Source organism: Heloderma suspectum, chromosome 2 (genome assembly GCF_057233095.1).
Source record: "Heloderma suspectum isolate Gila_16-S chromosome 2, 16-S_ref, whole genome shotgun sequence".
Classification (NCBI taxonomy): Eukaryota; Metazoa; Chordata; class Lepidosauria; order Squamata; family Helodermatidae; genus Heloderma; species Heloderma suspectum.
Window position 1 is genome coordinate 261,040,279 of NC_139459.1, and position 21,670 is coordinate 261,061,948.

The 21,670-nt window shown below is 45.8% G+C and overlaps 1 protein-coding gene across 1 annotated transcript in view; it reads left to right on the forward strand.

Annotated features, from left to right (window-relative positions):
* The first annotated feature begins 602 nt into the window (after positions 1 to 602).
* TGFBI (transforming growth factor beta induced) overlaps positions 603 to 21,670 on the forward strand; it is a 53,146-nt gene continuing 32,078 nt past the window's right edge. The window contains exons 1-2 of the mRNA XM_084838985.1: positions 603 to 833; positions 8,366 to 8,464. Of these exons, the coding sequence (XP_084695111.1) occupies positions 715 to 833; positions 8,366 to 8,464 (218 nt within the window). The 5' untranslated portion in view covers positions 603 to 714. The remainder of the gene's footprint in view (positions 834 to 8,365; positions 8,465 to 21,670) is intronic.

A 21,670-nucleotide genomic window follows, 5' to 3' on the forward strand; every position in this document is an offset into this window, starting at 1 on the left:
ACGCGCCCCGCCCCGAATCTCACAGAGCTGAAGGCTTTTGCTCCCTCACCGGTAGGTTGCATCCATTTCCTCGGCAACGACCCGCGGTGGCTCCTTCGGACTCTGATTTTTCTTCGCCTTTTAAAGCAGCAACATCTGAGGAAGGCTGAATAGAACCGCGGCGTGTTTCTACTACTGGTTCGGAACCTTTCGGGTCAACGGGAGGCGTCTCTCTCGACCACCTTCCATCCCAGGAGAAGGGGATCCTCGCGGCCGCACTCGGACGCCCCCACATTACACTCATGTCTCCTCCCCCCCCCCCGGCCAAAGTTGCGGAGGGGGGGGGGCGAGCCTGGGAACAGGAGAAGGAGGAGCAGGTGCCCGCAAAGGGGCGCCTGCCCCAGAGGGAGCCAGCTGGAGGGAGGGTTTCAACCAGGTCGAGGAGCCGCTGGGGACCTCCAGGTGGCCGCCCTCGCCCGTCCGGGGCAGCCCGCCTGCCGCCCCGCCCTCGCCGCCGCCCCCCAGAGCGTCGCCCGAGCGGGCCCCGCTTGAACCCGCCCCCTCCAGGCTGCTCGCTCGCTCGCTCACGCCCCTATTTAACTGCGCCGCCCCGGCGTGCGAGCGGCTCACTTTTCCCTTGGCTGTCCCGCCGCCGCCGCCTCTCGCCTTGGGACCGAGCGGGCCAGCAGCCGCCCCCCGGCCGATCGCCTTGTCCGCTCTTCTCCATCCATCAAGATGCGCTCCGGGCTGCTGCTCCCTTTGGCCCTCGCGCTGTGGGTCACCATCTCCTGGGCCGCCAGGACCCCTTACCAACAGATCTTGCATCACAGCCGAATCCGGGGCAGGCATCAAGGGTAAGAGCCTCTGGGTGGGAGGGGAGGGGAGGGCTCTGGCGAGGCCTGATCCAACCGTCCCATGGACCCTCTTGCACTCTGGCGGGCGATCAGCCCCCGGTTGGGGGTGAGGGTCTTTACCTCTGGGTAGAGGCGGGAGAAAGAGCGAGGCTCCCGCAGTTGCCCTTGAAATGGGTGGGACTGCTGGTGGACACGAAAGGAAAGGGGGGAAATGGAAAGGGGGAAAATGGCAAAAGAAATACTTGCATTAATGTTAAACCTGGTCTTTATCGAATGTGTGTGCATGTATATGTCCATGTTGTGTTGTTGGATTTATGCTGGAAAGCCAGATCAGGAGTGTGGGCAGATTTAGGGGCTGTGTGTAGCGCCTTCAGGTGTGAGGTCGGCTCCTGAGTTTCGCTTACACTGGTCTCCGCCAGGTTGATTCTTGCAAAAGATGGATGACGAGAAAGGATTGTCTTGTCTGGTCCCAAAGTGCAGGGCTGCTCATAGTTTAGGTATAGTAGGGGAAAGCCCGAGGTAGGAACAGAAAGCTCGTTGCCATCTGTCTTGATAAAGAGGCGAGGGATCCACTGGGGATTGTGATACATGGAGACCAAACGGCTTGTGGAGGTGGTGTGGTGCCCAAAGAAGCGAGACCCTTTTCCTTCCCAAACACGCACACACACAGACAGTGGACATGCCTAAAAGGGTAAGATCAGTTGACACCTTCTATTGAACCAACTGTGTAAGGTGGTTAGGATAGGAAACTTCCGAGTCACACAGAACCCTTCCTTAGAGAGAAGTGTGGCTTGACAGTTTGCTACCCTTGAGACGCTAGAGCAACAACAATGGAAAGGAAAGGGGGAAAATGGCAAAAGAAATACTTGCATTAATGTTAAACCTGGTCTTTATCGAATATGTGTGCATGTATATCTCTATGTTGTGTTGTTGGATTTATGCTGGAAAGCTTTTGCACCCTATATTATGTTCTGATTAGTGACAGCCAGTTAAACTTCTAGCCTGTATTTGCCTTATGTTAAAAGAGACAAAAGATGAATTATCCCAGAGTTCCTCAACCTTTTCAGTTCTTGTCGCCTTTCTAAACTGACTTACACCCCACAACCAACCTGGTACCAGTCATCTGTTCTGTTCTGAGATTTTTGCACAAAGCTATGTGCAACCAACCTGCCACTGCATGCATGGATCTGTGGACTCCAGCCCGTAAAAGCGTATGCCATAATAAACTTGTTAGTCTTTAAGGCCACCCCGAGATCCTAATGATATAGGGCGGGATACAAATGTTTTAAATAAATAAGATGCCACAAGACTGTTTGTTTTGGCTTTAGAAGACGATCTCTCTACACACATGGAAATGTAAGACCAAAGCAGCAGCTCTTTCTGAACTCCTGTCTTCCAAAATCATAGCACTGGAATAGGTTGGTATGGGAGAAGTCACTCCCACAGACCCAACATGGATCAGTGATGGTCCACTGACCGGGACATTCAAGGCATCACTTGCCTAGAGATTCTCTCTTTTCCTGGAACTTTATGGTCATCCCTTGGTGTCTCATCCCATGGATCCGTTGGAGTCCCCTGTGGGCCCCACCCCACAGTTTGAGAACAGCTGAATTGGCCATATTATGAACTACCATAAGTTTTATTTATTTATTGCATTTATATCCTGCCTTTTTTCCTCCAAGGAACCCAAGGCAGCGTACATAATCCTCCTCTCCATTTTATCCTCACAACAACAACCCTGTGAGGTAGGTTGGGCTGAGAGTCTGCGACTGGCCCAAAGTCACCCAGTGAGCTTCCATGGCCAAGCGGGGACTAGAACCCGGATCTCCCAGCTCCCAGGCCAACACTCAAACCACTATGCCCACAGAAGACTAGGAGAAATTATTGCCTACCACATGGCATGGAACAGGGCAGTGTGCAATGCTGTGCAGAAAACCCAGTGGCTTCACTGCTGATATGGAACGAATCACAAAAGGGTCTTGCTTTAAGGATTTTTAACCAACATATATATTTATATTCTATTGACTATTTTGTTTCAAATATAATAGGTGATTGTTTTAAATCTTGCCTGTCTCAAGAACCCATGTCAAGGCGAATTGCTTTCTATTCCTCTATAGCGGCCGCAGTATATTAGCTGATTCTCAAATACTCAGAAAGAGGGCCAGTGTGTCACCAAGGTGGACAATGCAGGATTTCATGGACAATTGCACAGAAGTCTAGGGAAGAAGAAGTATGCATAAATGTCAGCCATCTCTTTTTCTGGAGAGGAACGTCTCCTAGAAAGCATGATATGTGGGCATAAGATATTGTCCAATTCACTTAAAGTGTGGGGTTCAAAGCTCTTTTCAAACCATTAGAGACTGTTTTAAGCTGCTGTTAAACTTGAAGCTACATGACAGAAGATGAAACACCACACTGTTTTCTTCCAAGGTGCTGCAGGACCTTTCTTGGTGCTTTGGTAAGAGACATAGTTTGTAGCTTTTGGTTGTATTCAGTTGTTTGCGTGACCCCCTCTCCTCACTTCATGCCATGGACATGGAGAAAATGAAACAAAACAAAACAAGGGTACAAATCCAGTCCAACCATGTATGCGTGCCAGCCTTACTTGGTCTGATGGGGTTAGGGCTGGCCCAAGACATTTTGCTGCCTGAGGTGGAGCAGCAAATTGCTTCTCCTCCACCCAAGTCAAGGTACATAGTACCCAAGGCCAGCCAAGTTATTTTGGCACCAGAGGCAGAAAATTCCACAAGCACCTCTCCCTGTCTCAGGCAGTAAAAATACAACAATAATAAACTGAATAACTATTGATTTGCTGCCATCCGTAATCAGCTGCCTGAGGTGCCCCCCGCACTTTGCCTGATGGCAGGACCGACCCTCACGGAGTGCTTGATTGCGACCTGGCATTTCTCTCCCAAACATTTGCACATGCCACGCACCGGTACAAGCTCGTTGTGTGCTGCAACTTAAGTCTTTTGGAACAGCACATTTTAGGCTCAGACTGCTAGTGAATTAAATAAAGCAAATGGCATTGAGGTGAAACCAAACACAGGTGGATCAAATCGAGCTGATACATGCAGGAGATGAAAGGCTCCTGGAAGGCTTTGAATATAAAGGAAACAAATTACTCATTTGAGTGGCAAATTGTAAATGGCCCAGTCTGCTCCTAAGTATATGTATCGAGATTGTTATCCGCAACACTGTAGGAGCTGACAAGTCAGAGAGATCTGACTGTTGATAGGATGCACTCCTCTAGTTGGTACTTTTGCTGCTGTTGCAATGGTAGTCCTCCGGGGCATTTTTAGTACTCTGTTTGATCCAGAAATGGGAAGGCAATGGCAAACCACCCTGCTACAGTCTGCCATGAAAATGCCAGCGAAAGCGGCGTCCCTCTAGGAGTCAGCAGTGACTCGCACAGGAGGAACCTTTCCTTTCCTTGATCCAGAAAATCCTGATGCAAACTGGAGCAAAGCCTGATAAGCAAAGTTGGGAAAGGGAGGACGATAGGCAGGAAACGAGAGGGAGGGGAGATTCAAACGGAAAGACAGATGGGGATAGAGAAGAGACGGGTTCTGGAAATTTGCCATCTCCTCCCCCTGTGCCCAGACCTGGCTCTGAACAGGGTTTTGAATTTCTCCTTGGGAAGGGGACAGGGTTTGTACATACCTTTTTAAAGTGCAGGCGATTGTTGAGGGGTCTTCTTTCTATTTTTAATTTATTTATTTTTTAAACGTACCCTGTACTCACAGCCCAGGACTGTTCTCCAGCTGGGAGTTCTTCCTGAATGCCTATTGGAGAGGGAGAGGTCACATGGTCTCTTGGGAGTTCAGAAAGAACTGCCAGGCTGGAGGAGAGTCCTGGGCTCCTGCAAGTACAGGGGAGGGGGGGGGTGTTTTCTAAAAAATAAAAAATAGAAAGAAGACCCCTCAAGGATCACCTACACTTAAAAAAAAGGTATGTGGAAACCCTGTCCCGCTCCCCAAGGAGAAAATTCTCACCTCTCCCAGCCTCTTTCTCCAGAGCTTTCATTTTGCTCCCACCACCACATGAAATGCCCAAAATGGAAGAATTGAAATTTTCAGTGCTAATGCACACACGCGTGCATACACACACACACACACACATATACAGTGGGGTGATGTGACCAAGGCTCAGAGGGACGCAGTGCCATACATTTTTAATGAGCAGGGCTGCTGGCATCATCTGCCACCCCCCCCCCTCAGAGTTCCCTGTTCCCTCTGAGTTTAGCTGTAGTCTTCACCCCAAAAGACTTTGCATTACAACAGGGATCTTGTGAGCTGTCCCTGTTGTAATGCAAAGTCTTTTGGGATGGCTTGTTCTTGAATGGACAATTAGGACCCATCAGCTTTACAGAACACCTGCTCCTGGTGGAGATGAAAACTGCTAGAAGCAGTTTGTCTGATATGGATCAACACAGCTGCCTGCATTTTTGGACTCCCCCTTGGGACGTGGCTTATGGAACAGTTATCATGAGCACTTGCACTTCCGAATTTACCACCACTGTATATGTATATTTTACACTATATATATATATATAGAGAGAGAGAGAGAGAGAGAGAGAGAGAGTTTTTACAGGATGAGATGAATACATGACTGATTGTTCTATCAGTGGCAAATAGTCAGATGTTCAGCTTGAGTTTCACTGACCAGATGTGGTGTATTGACATGATGATGGCTATTGCTTGTTTCCTGCCTTTCTTCCAAGAATGGCAGCATTGTATCCTCACAACCACCTCGTGGCATAGGTGAGGTTGAGAGAGAGTGATTGCCCAAGGCCCGTGAGTCAGCTTCACTGCTAAGAGATGATTTAAATGTGGGCTTCCCACATCCAAACCTAACATTCGGAAGTTCTCTGCAGCCCTTGGTTTGCAACCTGGTTACAAAATTAATGTGGATGGGGCATGTGCATGGCCTGTCTTCAGATGTTCCCACGGCCCTGGCTACAGCACAGATCTTCACACATTGAGCATGCTTCTATGTGTATTCAGCTGAACAGGCTTATAGAGCTCCTCTGATCAGCAGCCCTGCTATGAACAACGTTATGATCGTGGCTCTTGATTCTCTACCATAGTTCAATACTTGGTCAGTGTTTCACCACTGTTAATGGCTCCCCCGCCCCCAGACATACCCTCTCTTTCTCTTTCTCACACTCAGCAGCATACAATCCACTTCTCCATGGTGGGGTGTGTGGGTATCCAAAACACATGGGTGGAAATTGGGCACCTGCCTCCTGGCATGATGCCTATTGGGTGAGAAAGACCCAAGCAAACAACACACTTTGCTATGTGTGATTTGATTAATTACTTCGGTGTAAGCATGTGCAGCCCCAATTTGGATTGGGACTATGGTGCTCTGGGAGGTGGGGATTTAAGTCCCCCCCCCTCCTGTTTTCATGCTGAAATTCCACATACACATGGGGGGGGGGAATCTGCATTGCATTTTTCTTTTTTTAACCCCCCTCGGTGGGGGGGGGGAATTTCAGGACAAAAATGGGAGGGGAAGCTTAAATCCCCCTCCAGAATCACCCAATCCAAATCAGGGTCACATGTGTGTACACTCAAGTAAGTAAGCAAGTGCATGATTAGCAGAAGATTATGCGTGATTAGCAGAATGTTGAGCTTCGGCCACACTGTGGGATTCCAGGGAAGGAGATCACCCAGCGTTGTGGGAATGAGTGTCATAAGTGGCACCAGAGGAGGGTGAGGGGAGCAAGCATTCCCCCCCAACCCTAAGACAAGTAGTTCAGCCCGCACCCTCACTGCTGGCTTTCTGTGGAAAGGTATTTTTTACATTACTCAGTGCTTTTTGTTATTGTGTGTGTGTGTGGGCAAAAAAGAGGGGGGAAAGCTACAGATGGTAGGAAATACATTTAATCCAAGCACAAGGTGTTTAGGAAAGAAGTCCTTCCTTAGGGGCACATTTCCAAAAGCAAATTGTCCTTTGTATTTGAAAATTGCTGCTGGAAACATGCCCCTGAGGAAAGATTTCTTTTCTAAACACGTTGGGCGTGGAATACATTTCTTTTCTAGCATCTGGAGTCTTCCCCTCTTTTTTGCTTGTAAGCAGTGCTGCCCCAGTTTTGTGTTAGTGGGTGTGGGGGTGTGTAAGTAAACAGTTCCCCATGGGCTCATTTCTATCTGTCAGTGACAAAACTTGTTGTTAGGGGAGAGAGAGGCTCCCTTCCAAGCCACTGACATTAAGCTTTGCCCCATAACCTCTTCTCCTGCTCCTCCATCAAAATTAAAATAAGGTTTGCTTCAGAAATATATATAGGATGGAAGCAATAATACACCATTGTTTCTGTTCCAGAACTAACATGTGGGACAAAGCTTTCTCCCATCCTGAAATGCACTTTGGTCCATCTGTGCCCCCTCCCAATATATACGTATAAGATGCTGCCACTGTGGGTTGTAGATAGAATACTGAGCTAAATGAGCCTTTGGTCTGATCCCACATAGCAATTTACATGTGAACTTATAACCTCATACAGGAAACCTTAAAATAATGGGTTATGGAGAGGGTCATATCTGTGTTCAGTGTGCTCACAGCATCATTGCAATATGGGTGGAAAAGCATGGGTGAAGAATTTGGTACTACATACCTAAGGGTCAAACTACATGTTCTGTTAATTGCATAGCTGAGCCTTTTTTCTTATTTTACTTGAGAGTAAATGTGCGAGGTCCCAATTTGGATCTGGACCAGCGCACATCTAGAGAAGAGGATTAAACTCCCCTCATTTACTTCCCAAAATTCCATCTCTATTGGAGTCAATGGAGGCTTCCCCCTACCCCTTTTTAGCAGGAATTTCAGGAAGGAAATGGGTGGGTGTGGGGAAAAGTTTAATCCTTCCCTCCCAGTGCACACTGGTCCTGATCTGAATTGGGGCCACACACACTTACTCTTAAGGAGAAAGAAGAATAGGCTCAACTAGACAGTATGTAATCAACGGAACATGTAGTTTGACCCTCACAATCAGGCTACCAGAGTATATATTCAGCACGATCTGAAGTTTGGTAAGTATTTGATAGTTCACATGAAAAACACTCCAAAACCTATAGGTTTTGTTTTCCATAACTGATTTGAATCTGTAATGTTTTTGTTCTGTTCTTGGTGTGTATTTAATTAGGAAGGCAATTTATTCCCAAATTATAATTCCCCATGACTAGTTGTCCTAACACACAGCTGTAATTACAGCATTTTAAAGTATTGTTATTATTGTTAGGGCAAGGAAAGATCAAGCCTATATATTCATTCAAGGGAAAGAGAAGAAGAAGAAAATTCCACACCTGGGTTAGTGAAGAAAAAGCTCTTTCATTTCAGCTCGGTTTATAATAGCCTTTTATATTCTGATCTCCTGGAAAGTTAAACTACAAGAATAAAAAAAAGATCCCTTCTCTATAAACACACTGCTTCTTTTCAGGTGTATTATTGACAAGATATCGTTGAACACCAGGTTATGAATGGGGAACTTAAAAGTAATGCTTTCTCTCCCCTTTCTTTTCTTTTATCTGTAGTCCCAATGTGTGCGCCGTACTGAAGCTCATTGGAACAAACAGGCAATACTTGCCAAACTGCAAACTGTGGTACCAGAAGAAAATCTGTGGAAAATCAACGTAAGTACTTGAGGGGGTTTTAAGGAAAACGCTGTGCTGTGATGTACACATCTGGTGACTTGACTCCACTTCTTGTTACTCACCTGGCGAAACACAGCACACCAGCCATGTTTTGTGGCCTTCCAGGAGCTTCACAACATCTATGCTTTTGTAGTAGCAATTAAAAATGAGATGATTATCATCGAACCCATGACGTGTACAAGGTCAAAGGCATGCTGTGATTCTCTCCGTCTGGTCCTGGTTTGCAAACCGTTGTTTGTGCTTTTGTCCAAACCAGCCAAGCATGGTTTGTGTTTACTATGCAAAGGGAATTGCGTTGCACAAAGAGAAGGGCATGATCCTGTGACTCTCTTCTGCTTGTTCATGTAACTCTTTGGAGAAGAGTGGTAGAGCCCATGCTTTGCGTGCAGAAGGGCCAGTTGAGACCCCGTCTGAAATGCCAGAGAGCAGCTTCCAGTCAGTATAGATAATACTCGCTATAGGGCAGCTTCCTAACCATGGTTCAGTGTTACATCTTATTTGTTTTCTTGTTAAATTTACAACCCACTTTTCCACCAAGTGGTGCTCAAGGCACTTAACAACATTACAAATACAATGAAATATAATAAAATCCAATAAACAGAAACAACACAGAAAGTTTTTTAAAAAGACATAAAAATAAGGCAAGTAAAATGAATTCATTCCAAGTAAAATGTCAATAAAACCAGTAAAAGCAAACATTAAAAACCTATTTCCACTTATTTACAACTCGACTTATGAGCCAAAGGCATGTTGAAATAAAAATGCCTTTGCTGCCTCAATTATTAATTTACAGGTTTCAGGGAATTTGTACTTGAAATCTGGTTTTTGGCTACTAAGTGTTGCTTTCATTTCAGCTGTAAACTGCTGCAAGTATAATTCCTGCTCCTTCTGGCAGAAGGAGATAACTCCATATTCACAGATCAGCTTGAGCCCAATACAGGTGTTGTGCCTGAACAGGGTACACTAATTTGTGTAAGAAGCACAGGGCCGTGTACCCTGGCCACCCCCCAGTGTCTTGCATGTGCCGACTCTATCCTCCAAGTCCCTGATATCCCTGTGTTAAGTGAGGAGGCCTCTAGTGAGCTTACTTTTGCTTGAACACCAGTAGAACCCCTTGTGCCATCGGGAACCCTGATAAAGCAGGCATCCTGGCTGCAAGGAGGCTTCTAATCTCATTCAAGTGGATGCAAATAAAATCTTCCCACTGTTGTCTCCATTCAACATGGGGAGTTTGGAGATGCTGGAAGCAGTACTGGCATGCACAGTTCCATTCTTCTTATACGTATTAACTTAGCATGCCTTGTTCAGGCATTATGGCTGAATAGGGCCCTTCAAGTAATTCACCTCCCAAATAAAACATCTTAGAAGACTGTTTTCTGAATAATGTTCTGTTGACATCAAGATATTTCCTTGTAATAACAAACTGAAAAGCATTTCTTGGGCTGTGAGCAGCTGCTATTTGGGATGTTCAAGGCATCCATCTTAATGCCTGTGGTGCTTCTAATACCTTAAACCGCTTGAGTCCAGGAGTAAGGAATGGGGACTGGATGAGGTTGTCAGAGATTACACTGGACTGGCTAGATTATTGGGTGACCCGGTGTATTTGTTCTTATCTAAACTCAAGTCTCCCCCAAACAACCTGGGCCCCATCTACACCAGGCTTTTACTCTGGGGTGGGTGCGAGTCGAGGTCCCTCATGATAGATGACACAGTTGCAACTTCGCAGCCATCTGTGGTTTTCGGTTGGAAAATGTGGAGTTCCAAGGAGTCGTTCTACTGCGATTTTTTGGGTTTGCTGCGGGTTTCCCCGTGGTTGTGGGCCATCTGTTCCTTCCCCGAACCGACTTCGCATTTTGCAGTGGGTGTGTTGTAGGCGTGTGTAGTGCCTGCGTCACTTTGTGACACCCCTTTACTACCCCCATCCCTTCACAGCTGCACAGGGGCGTTTTCATCTATTCACACTTTTGCACAGTTTTGCAGCTTCGTATCTTTGCAACAGCTGTGGACTCGGCACCCAAGGGCTGGGGGCAGGTGTCTTGGGGAAGGACCAACATTGCTCCGGCCACCATTTCGGAGCGATGGGTAGGCATGTGCCGCTCATGCTTGTGAGTGCAAAGGATCACGAGAGCCTCAGGCTGGGGAACTGACAAACTGATGGTGCGGAAATGAAGGAGCACAAAACACCCACTTTTTACCTAAAAAGTGATGGAAAGACATGGCAGAGCCCCTCAGATACAAAACAGCCACTGAAGTGTCGCACTCCCACACTCGCGGGACTGCACAGCTGCGCATTTCAGTATAATGGCAAAAAAGGGCACAGTGAGTCTGTAAGGGAAGCGTGTAGTACACCACAAGCGTATCGCAGGGGATGCTGACTCGAAGCCGCACTGCTGCGCAGTTGCGACAGGGGGGGGGGTCAAAGCGGTGTCATGTAGATGCGGCCCTTGTAATTCACAGTGACTCCATGTAAATCAGACTTGAGATCTATATCACTTCTCGTGGACCATTTTTCTGTGCAGCACAGAAGCCACTTCTCTTAATTTGAATTTATTGATTGCAAACTAAGGGCCACTTCATAGGGAGGTCATTTCCATGTAGGAAAATTCAGACTTTGAGAGTGGGGTTTTGGTTTTTTTTTGTGGGAGGGTTCATGCTTACGTGTATTTTTTTACATACAGTGTATGCAAAATGATTTGCCTTTTTTTCCGGCCCCTTCAGCCACATAAGGGAGACTTGCAGATTAATCTGAGGCCGGTCCCTGCAGATGTTAGCATTCAATAGACGTTGCATAAAGCATCCTGTAAAAGCGGCCTTGACACGTACTCTTGGAAGGGGCAGTCTGCACCTAATTAAGGCTGTGTACGGGGCTGGCTGACTGCCAGTTTTGAGATGAAGTCTGCTAGTCTTCTAGGAAAAGTGTAACCTCTGCAAGGTCACGCAAGCTCCAGAAAATTGGAATTTGGGGGATGAGACAACTTGAAATGTTGATGAGAGACTCCAGGCAGCTCATTTCACTTGAGCAACTTCTATGTTTGTCAGCAGTAACGGTCAATCAGAGTTTCTGTGTAAGCTGAGACGAATGCAGTACTTTACAGCAACATTTGGGGGGAAAAAATCCCAGAAATTTGTACATGTGCTTTAAGTGAGCCAGTGTCTACATGTTTGTGATGATGGCCAGGTGGGGTGTTCTCTCACACTCCCGATCCCAGCATTTTAAAAACTCCACATCACGTAGTGAAATGGGGGTTGGACTTGGGCACAGAGCTTCTCTTGGGGAGAAACACTCTCCCTAACCCCTTTTCTCTCCTTGGACTAGTAGATTCTCCCCCCACCTCCAATGCAGCATTAAGGCCAGTTTGAATGCTACCACAGCAGCGCAATGCTGCTGAAAATGCTTTGTGCATAGTTGGAGGTGCAATACTGGTGGGGGTTTACTTAATATGCAATCCATCCATCTTACATGGAAAGCAGAATCCTGACATTATGGCAGCCATGTAGAACCAGAAGTACTTCTAGATGGCAATCATACCAGTGTGGAAATGTTGGTCTATGAAACTCAACATTTTAAAAAGAGGAAGGATGGTGTTGGCAGAAAGTAAGAGAGAGAAAAGGGTGTGGCAGAGAGACAGAGTGTGTGTGTGAGAGAGGGTGTTTCCACCCATTCCTGTATGTGAGCATCTCTTTGTTTTCCAATGGGGAAAAATGCACATTTTTGAAGTGCGCACCCAAAATGCATCCCCCCCCCCAAAAAAAAAAAAAAAAATAGACTAAAGCATGAAAATGCAGATCTGGGGTGGTAATGAGCACTTGTGCAAGTGGGCAGTTCTAAACATGAACGCACATTTGGGAAATTGCGAACCTATCCTAAGAATTGTTTGACACAGAAAGGCTTTGATAGATCATAGAATCATAGGGTTGGAAGGGGCCTACAAGACCATCAAGTCCAACCCCCTGCTCAATGCAGGAAGCCTGATTCTCAGGCAGTCTCCCATCCAAGTACTAACCGGGGTTGACCTGCTTAGCTTCTGAGATCAGACAAGATCAGGCACATCCAGCCCTTTGCTCGATATGCCTCCTGCTCATGTTTGTGTTTGGGGTTGTGAACGGGATAAGTTTGCATGATTTGTGAACAGGAACAAAATTCTCATACAGCCTATGGTGAAGTATCATGTGCTACCTTATTTGCATTTTTCGAAGCTAAACCCCCTCCCCAAAACCAATTGTAATCTTTACTCCCCCCATTGGTTCCAGCAGGGGGTTGTGCTAGATCAGGGTCAGAAAGTAGATCTCCAGATGTTTTGGACATCTACTCCCAGCACTCTTGACCATTGAACAAGCTGGCAGTGGCTTCTGGGAGTTGAAAGTCCCAAACATCTGGAGCTCTACCTTCTGCCCACCCCTTGATTACATGACCTTCAAGGTTCCTTCCAACTCTTCTTCCTCTAGGCTTGCCCCTCAGTCAAATGTGTGTTTTCAATGTTCCCTGTCATTAGTCATCACGGTTTTTGGTTTCTCACTTCCTCTAACCAGCCAGACTGGGGTTGAATCACATGTACGTGGCAGCTCTAACCTTATTGAGGAAATGTTCTTCTGCAGTCACACGGCAGTCTGAGCATAACTGTGGCTCCCAACGCCAAGTCCAACTCTTTAGGCGTTATACTGTACATTGGTTCTCAAACATTTTTGAAAGAAATGAGTTTCTACTACCAGGCAGCATTGCATTGCTCAGCTATTTCTATCAGGGAAACAGAAGGATAGCATGTTTTTTCTGAGACCTTGCTGGCACATGCATAAGTCCTATGTGGTGTTATATCCCATGCAGGTCTTCACCTGACAGTGAATTCCCCAAGTGTTGAATGTGCATGTGTGAATCCACCCCTAGTATGACATTGGATGCTTTTATCCAAATGTCTGCTTGCCCAAGATCAGTTGTAGCTCTTCAGTTTTTGTGGGAACAATATTTAATTCTTGCAGACACAGAACTTGCCCGCTTGGGCCTATTGTACTCCTCCACTACTAATCAGGGTGAATTGACACATATCTGTTGTTCACTCAGTGCCTGTCTGTTCATGGGACCGTTCAAGGGACATTGAACACATGGAGGGTGGGCGAACATGGGATTGTGGTGGCAAGTTCAGCCCTCTGTGCACTCATTGGCACAGAGCCTACCACGCATGCAATTTGTACACATGTAGGCTCCCTCTCTGCATAATCAGGGGCCCTACACGTGTGCGACTTCTATGCTAGGCTGTCTGTAGAAGTGTCAATCAGTGTGCAGAGGTTGCTATGTCCTCTCTTCCCATACATACAGTATTCCCTATTTGGTCTCATGAACAGGGCTAATGACTTGCTCATACGAAACTACCATCCAGGAGCAAACAAGAATCGCCTTCACCCATATCAACTTGCTTGCACTTTGAGATCAGCATTGGAAGGCCCTATTTGTGTACCTACTTGTAAGAGGAATTAGGAGAGCAGGCAGAAGGGAAAGGGCCTTCTCACTTGTGGCCCCCTACTTGTGGAACTCTGTTCCAATTGATCTCTGCCAGGCCCTAAAATTACAGGCCTTCAAGTGTGCCCTAGAGTCTTACCTGTTTACCTTGGCCTATAATTGACCTAAGACCTTACTGGGTGCCATTCTGTATATGGTGCTATCTGGTTTTAATTGCTAATTTTGATATTTTATTATTGTTTTATCATTGTTTTATTGTGTTTTGTAGTTCTAAATTGTGTTGTATGCTGCAGTGGGAGGGTTGATTCTAAAAGGCAGCCTCTAAACCTTTTAAATAAATAATGAATAAGTAAACCATACAAATAGAGTATTCCCATCAGCTGCCATATATGCATATGAAAAAGGAAGCTTTAGAGAGAATGTGGCTGTTGAGAGCAGCAGAATAAACTCTGGAGATTCTCTAACTTCTTTGTTCATGGGGGAAATGGGTGGCGGGGGGGGGGGGAGGATGACTCTTACCTAAGACCTCTGCTTCTTTTCAAACATTCAGTGCAATTACTCTTTGAGACAAGAAGAATGTGGGTGTCCATACAGAACAGCTGGAGGGTGTGTTTCTCATCACATACATATTTTCCTTCAGTATAGATTTGCCAAACACACTTGTGATGAACCATTCGGCTAAAAGGGAATTTCATGGTCATTCAGCCAAATGTCAACACTAGAATCATACTACTAATTGTCTGTCTTGCATGGACTTGTCAGTGCTTTGAGGTTAGTGTGTTTAGACGAGAGAGCCATGATACAGCTAAACAATTTTTTTGGGCCCATTGAGTTGGCTGACAGAAGACCAGGACTTCAGCCTGCCCACTATGGATGTGCAGGGTGCTACCATGCATGCGGGTCCCCCACTCGTAGGGTCCAAATCAGTCAGCACACCCTACCTAAGTGGCTTTCTGCATTTATTGGTCTACCAGAGTTTTGAGCAGCTTACAATAATAATGACACTGAAACCATGTAAAATTAATCAATTAATCATGCTAAGTTGAGATGCTGAAAGCCAGAAAAAACCTCCAGAACTTCCAATCCCTTCTAAAGCATTCCTGGATACATGTCCCCTAGCATGTACCAACACCTGCTTGAAGAGTGTTCAGAAACTGCAGCTGGAGCAAAATGTGGCAGCCAGATGGCTTCCTGGTGTGTGCTTTGCTGACCACATTACACCGGTCCTATACAGATGGCTCAGCCTTCCAATCTGTTTCTTGGCACAAGTCAAGGTGCCTAGTGCGTGCCTATGAAGCCCTTAATGACTTGGAGGCAGGATATCTGAAGGACTGGTTCCTCTCATTTGAGCCTGCCCACAATTTTTAGATCAGTTTCAGAGGCCGAGTTACGTGTCTCACTGCCAAGAGAGGTCAGGTTGGTAGGAACATGAGACAGGGCCTTTTCTGTGGCAGCACCGCAGTTGTGGAACACCCTCCCTGGAGAGGTTGGATTGGCTACTTCCTTGATTAGTTTTAGGCAGGCCATTAAAATATTTCTGTTCTGCCTGGCATTTGAGTGATTTTAAATGTAATTCTGCTCCCTGTTTTTAAAAATGTTTGTTTTAATTTGTTTATTTTGTTATTTGTTTATTATGATAGTGTCATATATGTTTTAATTAGTATGTTGTTTGGAGGGGCTTTTGGGGGGGGCAACGGTACCAATAGGGATCAGGAAAAAAACAGCTGTAAGGCTGGAAAGAAATGTTTAAAAAAGGAACAGCTGCACAAACTGAATTCCCAATGCGTTTTGACATGGGTCTTTATCAAGGGAATTACAAACTGTTAGGGCACAATCCTGTGGCCGCTAGTCAGCAGCTAGATGGCCATAGATAGGTCAATTCCCAGAGAACCGACCCCACCCCCTCCCCCACCCCCTCATAGGTAGTACGGGTTGGCCCTGCACCCCGTGCTCGTAAGAGCAGTGCGGAGCGGCGAAAACGGGGCATTCCCGGGAGCAGGGCGGGGTGGGGAAGTCAGAAATCCAGTATGACACATGCTATGTGTCGTCTGGCCGCCGCTTCCCACACTCCAAGGTCCCATGGCTAGATAGTCGAAATCGGCTGTCTAGCCACGAAATCAGGACTGGGGGAGCGAGGAGGAGATCCGCTCCTCACCTCTCCTCCCACCCTGCACTGGATAGGTGGTCGCCCCTGGGGTTGGAGACAACTGTCAATCTTGATAGGATTGCTCCCTCTGAGACTTTTCTGGGGGATTCCCTCTCCCTTACCTTTTCAGGGAGAGGGAATCCTCCAGAAAAGGCTCTAAGAGTTTGTAATTCCCTTGATAAAGACCTGTGTCAAAATGCGTTGGGAATTCAGTTGTTGCAGCTGTTCCTTTTTTATTTTGGGCTTTGGGGTGGGGCAAAAGGTGACTAATAAATACTTTGATAAACGCATCAATAAATAATTGAAGGGACATTTGCTAGTAGCAAGCTGATATGATATGAAATGCAGCTGGACTTTATTGATAGTCTCAGATATATTGTTTAGAAATACATTTCACATCTCAGCTCCAGTTATTTGGGCAATCTAGTCAAGGTAGTATATATATATTGACTTTGATAGAGTAAATGTTTCAAATTTTTAGACAGCTTATAAGCTTAGAATTGGCAAGGCATTGCTTCCATTTCCTTGATACCTTTGCATTGACTGGGTAGAATTTTGTCACCTCGATCTAGCATGTTTCCACGCAGATATCCCCAGATGGACAGGGAACTGCTTGAGCAAAGGGGTTTTGCACATACAGTTCCCCTTACAGATTTAGCAACTGGAACTGCATATGTACAGCCCTCTGAAAAAGGTAAAATTCCTCTGCTCAGCTGTTCATGAAGGTGGATGGGCAGCTACTTCCCTGGCAAATGGCAGATTGGCAGGATTTACACCTCTCTGAAAGAGTTCCATGTGCATGGCGCCCTTTGGATCAGTGCACTGTTTTTAGCAAATGACAGAAATCCAGCCTCCACAACTGAAGAGAGGTACATCACTGGCTGTGAAGTTACCATAAATACTGGAATTCAACTATCTGATCTAAGACTTAATTGAATATTATACTTGCATCAACCCTAAAGATCACTGTCTGTTTCTTTTTAAATTCTGTCTTCCATCTCTTCATTCCAGTTTAAAACAAGAAGCTAATTTTAGCACTCAGTGGTTAATACATCTTCTCTACTGAAGAGTCCCAATTGAATGTAGTGGCTATGTATTGGTGGCACAGGCACAACTAACATAATTAGAAACATTTGCCTCCACCGCATACCTTCCCTGCATTTCTCTCTGGGTATCCCACTGGAGAATGTTAATGCAGAAGATCTCTTTCTTGATATGTGGGGATGTCTGCCTACAGTACAGGTGGGGAAACAGAACGGGAGAGGGCTGGATGACCCCCATGCCACGCCACGCCATGCCACGCTACCCTCTGCAGGCTAGATGATGTCAGGGGACATGGCCACACCCTTTGGGGGTAGTGCAACCCTCCCCCAAAACAGGTTGAATCCTACTCATCCACCTACCAATAGTGCCTTTGTCTTGCCTGGATTGAACCTCAGTTTGTTAGCCTTCATCCAGTCCATTATCACAGCCAAACACCAGTCTGGTACACCCACAGTGTCACCTGGCTCTGAAGAGAAGGAGAAATAGAGTTGTGTGTCATCAGCATACTGTTGCTAATGTACTCCAAACCCCTGCATGACCTCACTCGGTGGTTTCACGTAGCTGTTGAACAGCATGAGATGACAACCCTGTGGAACCCTGAAGTGAAAATGCCATGAAGCCAAGCAGAAATCTTGCAGCACCATCTTCTGCAAATGGCCATCCTGAGTAGAACCACTGCAAGACAGTCCCACCCACATTCCAGCTCAGACAGCTGCTCTGGAAGGATACCATGGCTAATGGTATTGAAAGCTGCTGAGAGGTCGAGGAGAAGCAACAGGATTGCACTCCTCACCATCCTCTCTCTCCTCGCGGAGGTCATCCCATAGGAATATCAAAGCTATTTGGTGCCAAATCCAGGCCTGAACATTAGTTGAAATGGACTCAGAAAATTGGCCTCATCCATGAGAGCTTGGATCTGGTCCACCATCATGTATTCTGTGCTTTTAGACTTTGTCATCTGCTACCTGTTGGCCATCTGCAAAGTACTTGCCTTCTTCCCAGCTCTGGCCTGAACATCTGACACATATAAAGGTCTCTGAGTCATGCTTTGTCCCTTAGAATGAGCAACCAAAGGGTGTCTGTCTTGCTACTGTCATTGCAGGTTTCCTGCAAACTGCTTGATGCTCAGCCATCATCTGTCTTGCTCTACTGGTCTCCATATTCTTATGCACATCTGAAAGCCAACCACAGACATACAAAAAATGTCTGGGTTTTGGGGTCCGGCACATGTCCCTTCCTCTCTCTGGTGAGAATTACCCAACCCTGACCCTGTTTGGTGTTATGCATGAGGGTTGCTAAACCAGCTTGAAATGAATCCTGGGACTGCATGATGATCTTGCTTATCTGCTTTGGCAAGTGTAAATCATGGATATTCACAATACCCCTAACATGTTTGGAATCTTATATTCCATCTTATATTTACTTATATTCCAGTAAATAAATGCTAAGGTATCTAATTACAGCTACTGCAAAATATGTGTGTGAAGTGATGACTCTAACCTGTTCCCTTCACAAAACACAGCACATTCTTTTGGGTATTCCACATTTTAGATGGGGCGTGCCCTTCGGCTGGAAGTAAGTCTGATAGGTTGGGAAGTACGTAGCTTTGGATAACTGTCAGCGTATGTTTGGATAAGTTGTGGATAAATTGGCCTAAGAGCAATGGCAGCTAATGTGACATGGTATTTTATTAACTGTACAGTGAAAGAAGAGCTCTGTTTGGTTAATTATGTAACTTGCCAGGGTTGGATGTTGCAGGAGAAAGGAAGAAATTGTTCTCCCTTACAACTTTATACTTCCTTTCTGTTAAATTTCAGCCATTCCACATTTAACCGGGAATTACTTAAGCATGTTAGAATGCTGTCCCCCAAAACTACAAACAAGAATACCTTTGCTTCTATATCAATTATAAATGAGATTTCATAAACTAGTGGGTTGGTGGCTGTAGAGCAGGGTGCACAACCTACAGCCTGCCCGTGGCACCCCATCACCTGTTGTGTGGTCCCCCCAAGGCTCGCAGATGCTGCTGTGAGAATCTCCCACACTGCCAAAATAGCCGCACCACCGCTTGCGCTGCTGAGGCCGCTGCAGTGCTGCGATATGCTCTGTGGCGGCATCCCTGATGTTGCTTACCCCCTCCTATCACTTTTACCATGCTTTGGACCTCCCCCCGTCACACACGGGGGGGAGGTCCATACTACCACTCGTCCCCTTCTCCTAGCTCACCCGCCAGCCCCTTCCCCCCAAATTATCTTCCCACTTCTGGGAGGATACGCTAAGATCTGGAGTCTGAGGGCAGGAATCACTGAGCCCTCTGTGAGCAGCTGCCAGATTGTCTTCTAGGAGACAATCTGGCAGCTGCTCACAAAGGGCTGTATGACTGTGAAGGCTTCTGGGGCTGCTGCTTCAAGGGGGCAGAGAGGAGCACACATTTCAAAAGCAGGGAAAAGTAAGTACATCGTTAAAGCCGAAGTAAACAAAGCTGCATGACTGGGAGAGATGCACATCCATTAAATAAATAAATTTGAAAAAAATAAATTAAATTGCCTAATTGGTGTGCGTGCGCGCGTGTGTGTGTGTTTGCATACTTGTGCTGACACCCGCCCATCGGACACCAGGTGCTGCCCTTGGCGCCGAAAAGGGGGTGGGGAGGAAAGCAATATGACCTATATGGCTGTTTCACACTTTGAACTCAAAGTGTGATTGATTAATGAGTAAGACTTCACTTAAAATCACCCACCCAAGAAGTCAGGAAAGTGTGGTTTGAAGGGATTAGAGTATATAGGACAAACACCCTTGGTCTGAGCACCAGCACTGCCGACATGTAAATATCTGCAGCAGCTAATCAGATACCATAAGTATAGAACGTAAATACAGCGCTGTCACACAGAGTATACTAGTGGCTTGTGCAGCCTGCTGATTGTAAACATTGTGTCAACTGACTCTCTTGCAACTGGCCTCAGAGCTTTCATTTTTGAAAAATGGATGGTTCTGTGGTCTTATGAGTCAAAGCTTGCTTTTCCAGTAACGGTACAGGAATAAACTGCATTTATACTTCTGCATAAACGCAGAAGAGAACAAAACTCCTTTAGAACCTTTTACATCGCTGGGTCACTTGAAACCTATTTTATAATAGCTAGAACATGTAGGAAGCGTGCAAATGGTGTGCAGCAACGGGAAATAATCACATCCTGTGTATTTTGCTGCATGCACACTCAAAACAATACACATGTGATCATCCCGTGAAACAGTTTGCATGGTTTTCCTTTGCAGAAATATAAACTATCTAAGAAAAAAAACAGGCATATTTGTTCATTTGGAATAGCACTAAAATGATTGTTCTATTCACTTTGGAGTAGTTTGATATTTTTATTTTTAATATCTCAACTCCTAGTTTTTTCCTATCTCCCTTGGCCCAGCATTTAAATTTGCAGCAATATGATAATATTTAGTTATTAGAAAGGTTTTTTAATTTAAGAGGGAACATTGCTCTCTCCAGTCAACTTTTTTAAACTAATCAGCTCAAATGTGTTACCTAAAGCCAGGTACTTTAATCTGCATGCCAGTATGCTTTTTGGTTAATATGATGTGCTTATGCTATTTTCTCTGCTGTTTCTGTCCCTTATTGCATTGCTATGGCTTATAGGATCTGTGAGCAGCTGTGTGTTAGTTACCACTATAATAAACAGCTTATGAGTTTGGCATGCTGATGGTGTCCATTTTCTCTGGTTGTTTTAGTGCTGGCTATCTCTTTTCTGGACAAAATTACAGAGTGGCTGTTGTTTGGGCTTGGGAAGAGTGATGAATGACAAAAGATGACTGTTCTTATGGTTGCCTATGTTGAGGACGCTCCCATTACAGTTGATTATGCACTGCATCTTCTCCAAAACATGATTAATTTAATGTAGGCTTGTTTGTTTGAAAGTATAGCCTGTGCCTGGGAGAGGAGGCCTGATGCAAAAGAAATAGCAAATACATTAGTTGGCAAGATCAAAGATACTGCTTTGGTTTGAGTGATGTTATCAGGGCCTGGCCTGGTACATATTACACTGGGAACCAGGAAGAATTCAGAAACCATAAGGTCAGTGCTGAGTTACCATCATATCAGGCTGAGAAAGGAGGCAGGAGCTAAGCCAAGGAAGCAGGGCAGTGAGCCAGAGTTGATAAGGTTCTAGCCCTTGGGGTCTGGAAACCATCATGCCATTCCTCTAACACAGCCTTTGTGGAACCCAGCCTTGATAGCAGTGGGGGAACCTGATACAGAAGAGAGTTAGGTTGAGCTCACAGCACAGTGTAGTCTACAAGCAATCCTTCTCAGAGCCTATACTCACCACAACGTGAATCAGGAATGTCTAGGAAGGACACCTGGTCTGAGTGCGTGCCTAGGATTAGGATATGATAATGTGTTAGAGCAGGTACAACCAACTTCTGTGTTCTAGTAAGCTGTTCTTTCTGCACATCTGCAGGAATCTGAGACAGGTGATGTTACCATCACTATTTCTTACTGCTTGAAAACCTTTCCCCTTTTTCTTATGAACAGAAA